At 34.4% G+C, this 6241-nt stretch overlaps 1 protein-coding gene across 1 annotated transcript; it reads right to left on the bottom strand.

Moving 5' to 3' along the window:
- Positions 1-2239: 2239 nt before the first annotated feature.
- LOC130648638 (uncharacterized) lies at positions 2240-3976 on the bottom strand. The gene is made up of 4 exons (XM_057454696.1): positions 3852-3976; positions 2983-3435; positions 2501-2607; positions 2240-2335 (listed from the first exon to the last, which is right to left on the bottom strand). The coding sequence occupies exons 1-4, from the start codon at positions 3931-3933 to the stop codon at positions 2246-2248; spliced, it is 732 nt and encodes a 243-aa protein (XP_057310679.1). The 5' UTR covers positions 3934-3976; the 3' UTR covers positions 2240-2245.
- Between the last annotated feature and the right edge of the window lie 2265 nt (positions 3977-6241).

The following is a 6241-nucleotide window of genomic DNA, read 5'->3' as shown; positions in this document are numbered from 1 at the left end:
TATATAAAATAAGCACTCGTTATCTTTTTATTAATACAAAATACGGAACTAATTTCAATAAAACCTTTCAAACTTTAGGTAATTGTTAGACATTTCTTAACGTTTTCTCCTATCATCAAAAACAGATAACATAATTTTCGTAGCGATCACAGAAACTATGTGCTCAAAAAACAAAAACAAACAAAGAAAAAAGAAAGAAAAAGATATCGTTTCCCATTACTTAAATGTTTTATCGTTTTTTCATTCTGTACATTCGGCGTTCGTATTTCAGCCTGGTCTGGACTTGCATAATTTTATACTTTTGCAGAATTTCTCTACCAATTTCTGATTTACTCAATTTTTCCAGTATGCGTTCAGCAGAAATTGGACCACCTTTTATGATGTCAAAACAAAGACTTTTGATTTCATTGGTTTCAATAGAATCAAACAATTTCTGCTGACCGGAAAGATTAGACGATGTTGTTGGTGGTATTACGTCAGTCGCGATAGACGAACAGTCGTCATGCTCAGATTGCTGATAAAATGATGGATCAACGGGAGGACAAAGTTCAAGAGCTGCATTTTCTTTTACTTTTACTTGATCTTCAACGTTGCTACTTGTACCTGCATCGTAAATAAAATAGGAACGAATTTTGTCGTAAATCTGTTTCTCAGATTTAGAGATGTCTAGTAATGGCAATTTTTCCCTGATCATCGAAATATTTATGTATTGCGCAGCAATTTCTTTTTCAAAGTATTGCAACACTTTTGCCTCCTCGTCTTTGCTCCACTTGTTTGGTTTGGATGGTGTTGAATTTGGTCTTGGTCTTTCAAAGACAGAATTTATAACGTTTATTCCTGCAACGGCTTGCTTTTCGCGCTCTCTAAGGCGATACACTTTCTTAGCAGTGGACAATGAATGTGCAAGCAAATCAGCTACAGGCTGTGCGTTATCTGGTTGCTGATCATGGACGCGAGTTGTGATGGATTTGCGTATTATCGTAGTGTTTATGTTCCCTTTTGGCATTTCAAAACCATCGTAAACTCCAGAGCGTGTCCAAATGGAGTGTATTTGTTTACTGACACTGCCAGATTCCAACGGTTTTCCATTCCAAGAAACAAACACCTGATTGGCCTGTCCAGGTACCTGTGGCCTTAGGTATTTAACAAATAATTCCAATAATCTTGCTTTTTGGACAGGGATGCAAATTACCGCTGGGCCATGCGTACTTTTTGTTTTGTGGTACTTTACCTTAATGAGAATATTATGACCGCTGTCATCTAACTTGCGCTTTCCAAATTCCTCCAAAGTTAAATTGGATGCTACACCCGCTCTGTGTGCATTTTGCAAAGCGATAACAGTCATCAAGTAATCACGCACGTTGGTGTATTCCAACATGGTGAAAACTTCGCTTTCTGATGCTGTCCCTAACAGTTTTACCGCATTTCTGGCCAATTCGCTGCATTCAAATGTTGCCCATTGGTCTGGACTGACTAAAAGCTCCATTTGAGCTTCTTCTCTGTCCCAACGTTGCTCATCGATGACTTTATTATAAGTTTTACGCCATTTATGTAGGCGTAATTTCGCGGTTATAAAATCATCCACACAAAGTTCAGGCAACTCCAAACCTTCACTGACTGCAAATTCCATGAATGAAATTAGCGAAGACATGTAGTGCTTGGAGGTTGCCGGCTTGCTTTTCTTGTCTAAGTAATTGACAAAAAAATCGTCTCTGATCTTATTCTTCTTAAATAGATTAATAAGCTGGCCCCCCAAAACATTTACCACTGTGCGTACTTCGCTAACAGCTTGCAAGGAACTTTTCCTTTCACGTTGCCCACCATCTGGGGACATCAGGTACGCCAGAAACTGTTGCATTGTGCCATTATTGTCAAAGCTTGTGCTGCTTTCGCAGTCGTTGCGTTCTGCTTCAGTAACCGGATTGTTGAAGTTCGTCTCAAAATCTACACTTGATTCTTCCCGAGGAGCTTCGTTGCTTTTGGAAACGGGACGGGAGGAACGTAATAACGCATAATACTCTTCATTAGTCTCCAATTTATGGTAGAGTTGGAGATGCTCTGACATTTTTTTTACCACTCTCAAACATGTTGGCAACGGACATATGCGAGGAACATGATAGTCTGGATAAGTTTTTTTATCTGCGCCTCCTTTTTTCCTACTGGGTGTTTCAAGGTGCCAATTGTAGGGCTTTCTCAGACTATGGCTTATCACTATCTGTTTAGACTTTGCTTTTGTCCATTTGTGTTAATCTTCCACGTGACGAGGCAAATTAAATTTACTTTCCCCACATTCTGGACAGATCTTCTTCTCCTTTTTGTACGTCCTCTTTTGGCCCTAAGAGTAAAAATAACAAAGTGTACGGATTTTATAGATAGATCTATATTTAAAGATGCTATTACACAGCAAGCTGAGAACTTTATGATTACATATCATCATACAAGTTATTTACAATTTTCGTCCGTCACGATAGTAAGGGAGCTAAATAATTAAAGTTCTTACCACCTCAACATTTGTTTTAATAGATCCCTCTTGTTCTGCAATTTTCTCGTCATTTCCCTTCTCCCTTTTCTTTACTTCCGTTGCTATTATACTTGATCGTTTCATAACTATAAAAGAATTTCATTAAGTAAATATAAATTTTCACAGTAATAGTCTTGGCAGGCTTTTTCTAATAAAAAGAATGATAAATGACAGCAAACACTACCAAGTATTAAATCAACAAAGAAAACTGTGATAAGCGATTAAAGAAAGAATCCCAAATTCACAAAACGAAAATTGTTCTGAGAAGTACAATTCCCTCAAACATCGTTGACACTTTTTCTAGGTAATAGCAATCCTCACAATTTTTCAGTGGAGATAATTTCAAAACAGACACTACTACAAACAAGTGATTATCAAACTCATAAAAGACATGGGTAAATTTCTATTTTGGTTCGAGATATTAGTCACAACAGGGTACTGAAACCAACAAGTTTTCTTACATCTCCGCTCGAGCATGTCATAAGCTTCTTTGCCTCTATCTTTACCTCCCTCAGCCAGGTAAAAACGTGCCACTGCAGGGCTAACTTTGCAAAAACCAATAGTAGTCCACAACACCACTATGTACTGCAAAACATCCACAACAAGTCTCTCTTGGTTATCGCAGTCCACAAATTTGTTAAGGACCACCTTCATAGAATCTAATTGGGTGTCTTTAAAATTACCATAACCACTTTCAACATTATGGTACATCAAATGGTGTGGCATCAATCTCTGTCCATCAATTTCAACTACTTTGTGTTTGAAGACATCAAGGCGATAATTTGGTCTTTTCCCCAGCAGCACTTGGTGGATATATTTATCACACAACTCTGCAAATTGTGTTATGGATTTGTCTTGTATCTCGTTAATAATATCATCCATTTTAGTCAACATAGATTCGTCAACCTTTTCAACTGAAATCAATCAATGAAAATAAGGGATAATAAAATTTTTTAAAGGTACTACACAAATAGCAATATAGAAAATTAGAGCTACTACCATATATGGGAACAGAAAAAAATATGCCTGTTGCGATGTGAAACCTTCACTCAAAGGTGAATAATAAGTAACTATCTCTACTTGGCAAACAAGAACTGATGCATCCTGAAATTTTCAATTTTTTTGTAAACCTGTAAAATTCACAATTTAGCAAGAAAGATTACAAAATGAAAATTTAATGATGTCGCACAATTTTTTAACATAATCAGAAAAAAAAATTTCAAGTTGGTGGATGATGTTTTTTTTTAATTTTACCGAGAATTAATGTATATATAAAAAGATAATATTCAAACAGATTTCCAGAAATGGAATGAGATAAAGTAAAGCTTACCAGAAAATTCATCAGCATCCTGATCAATCCAATACTTCAATGATTTTAATGCATCACCAACTGCAATGCTTATAACAGACATGTTTTTATTTATTTTATTGATATATATAATTGATATGATATAATCTAAAGAATAATTATATATATAAAACAAGTATTTCATAATATTCTGGATTAGTAGAATACATTGTTGCAGTCTTGGTCATGAATATTTGCACCCGCGTGCGGTTGTACGTACGCCTACACTAATACAGGTGTGCAATCAGTATCGCACGCCTAGCTTATGATTTTGGCGTGCAATTATTACATTCAGGAGAGCGGCAGCGCAGAGTTTTTGAAGCATTGTTTTTTACTTTTTATTTGCTTCTTTTTCGTTTGTTGACTTATTTATTTTAGCAACAAAATGTTTACAAACCATGTTCACAACAAGCTGCCATATTGAATGAAGCATGTGAAAAATGAATAACCAACTTTAATCTGCGAAGACTCTCAATTGACTTTCCTGTACAGTTCCGCTTTGCATTAAACTGTGCCTGTGACAAGTATTTTTGAAGCATGTCACCGGCGACTTCTGCGATATTCAACTTAATAATGCCCTGACCTTCGGTTCGTAAATAGCATTTCCATTTGTCATCGTCTTAAGGAGATCAATACAAGGGTAATGAAGAAATTTTTTGCCAGCTGAAAAACAAAAAAAATATTGTCGACGCAATGCCGAGGCAAAACATTTGAAATGTATCTCACGTTTTAATCTCACATTTTAATGAAGGTGGGTATTTAATAGAAATACATTTTAGAGATACATTTTAACGCGGAAGAACAATTATGTATTGGGTAAAGTTTGGGTAAGGGATTACTCTAAAATAGCTCAGTTCTGCTTGGCGTGTGTTTGAAGTAGAACGGAGGCGTGCGGGTGCGATCGCACTCCATTCATGACCAAGACTGTTGTTGATGCACAATACTTAATGTCTTAAATGGAAATATTTCCAACCCTAAGAAATAAATACATATATACTTTAAATTTAAAAAAAAGGATGTATAAATACTTTGTCAATACAAAATTATTTCTCAAATTGATCTAAAGCAACCCATATGCTACAGTTAAACTTTTTGCCAATTTGGATTGTTGCCTGTCTTGTAACTGCAATACTTAACTAATATATTTTAAAAATTTGGCTTAAACCTGGTATATATATATTTTAATAAAATAAATAATATGGCAGCCTTTCTAATTTAATTTTTTTACACGATACGTTACTTTCCTGCATTGCTAACACGTTACACTTTTTAAAAAATTGGAATTTTAAAATAAAGAATTTAAAAAATATCTTTACTATCAAAACTAAATTATAATGATTTATAATGGGAAACAGCTTAACACAGTTTTGTTCTACAGAATTAATTTTGCACACCAGTAATGTAAATTACAAAAATACACCTTGAACATGTGGTATGATAAAAAAAAATTCTTCAAGATAACAAGGATAGCTTTAAATTTTATTCTAGAGTCTTCTTCTCCGAAGTGTTGTATCAACACTTTGCATATTAGCATTAACTAGCTTGTAAGGAAATGTTATTCATTAGATGTCAAAGTCAACACATGTAGTAAAAAAGTTGTATATTTATTACCCTAAAAACATGCACCACATGGCATACAACAAATGTTGTCTGAATATTCAAAAATATATAAAACAGAGTTTAAATGAAAATTGATGCTTTGAAAGTTCTGAAAGGCTTTATTCTTAAAAATTCAAGAACTATTCGTGTAACAAAAGTAAAATCTAATCACTAATAAGACCTAAAAATACACACTGATAGGAGCACAAAAAAGTTAATTAGAAAAATTATCTAAGAATTTAAAAACTGTACGTATGTTAAAAAATACTTGTTAATTTATTTGTGCCACTAAAAAAATTTAAGAGCCTGTCCAACCTTGAATAAACAAACAAATATCCGTCTACGCCCTTGTCGTACAGGGATGGTAAAATCGTGATTTTATTTGACTGCCCTTTTGTCTAGGATAGTATTTTATACAAATATTTAGTTTATATGACCCAATTGTGGGTGTGAATGTACTAAGTATATAGTTTACCATGTAGAAAAAGTTATGTCACAATTCAATCCGTAGATGTAAGAATTCCTGAATGCAAATCAAGAAGTCGCTCACTCACTCACATATTGATTTTTAAGTGTCATTTTTACACTAAGAAAATGACCTACACACCCCTCTTAGCGTCCTAACAACCCGCAAGTTAGTGTACAAATGACGTTAAAAAAATCAAAAATTGATACAAGTCACCAACCCAGTAATATTTGCTTAATCAACGGAGCATGTGACTTATGTCGAAAAGTTAATGGATTTGATCTTAACATAAAGGTTGTTGTCTAGT

The sequence above is a fragment of the Hydractinia symbiolongicarpus genome, chromosome 1 (genome assembly GCF_029227915.1).
Source record: "Hydractinia symbiolongicarpus strain clone_291-10 chromosome 1, HSymV2.1, whole genome shotgun sequence".
Lineage (NCBI taxonomy): Eukaryota > Metazoa > Cnidaria > Hydrozoa > Anthoathecata > Hydractiniidae > Hydractinia > Hydractinia symbiolongicarpus.
The sequence above is the reverse complement of the archived record's forward strand: the minus strand, read 5'-3'. Positions and strand labels throughout refer to the sequence as shown.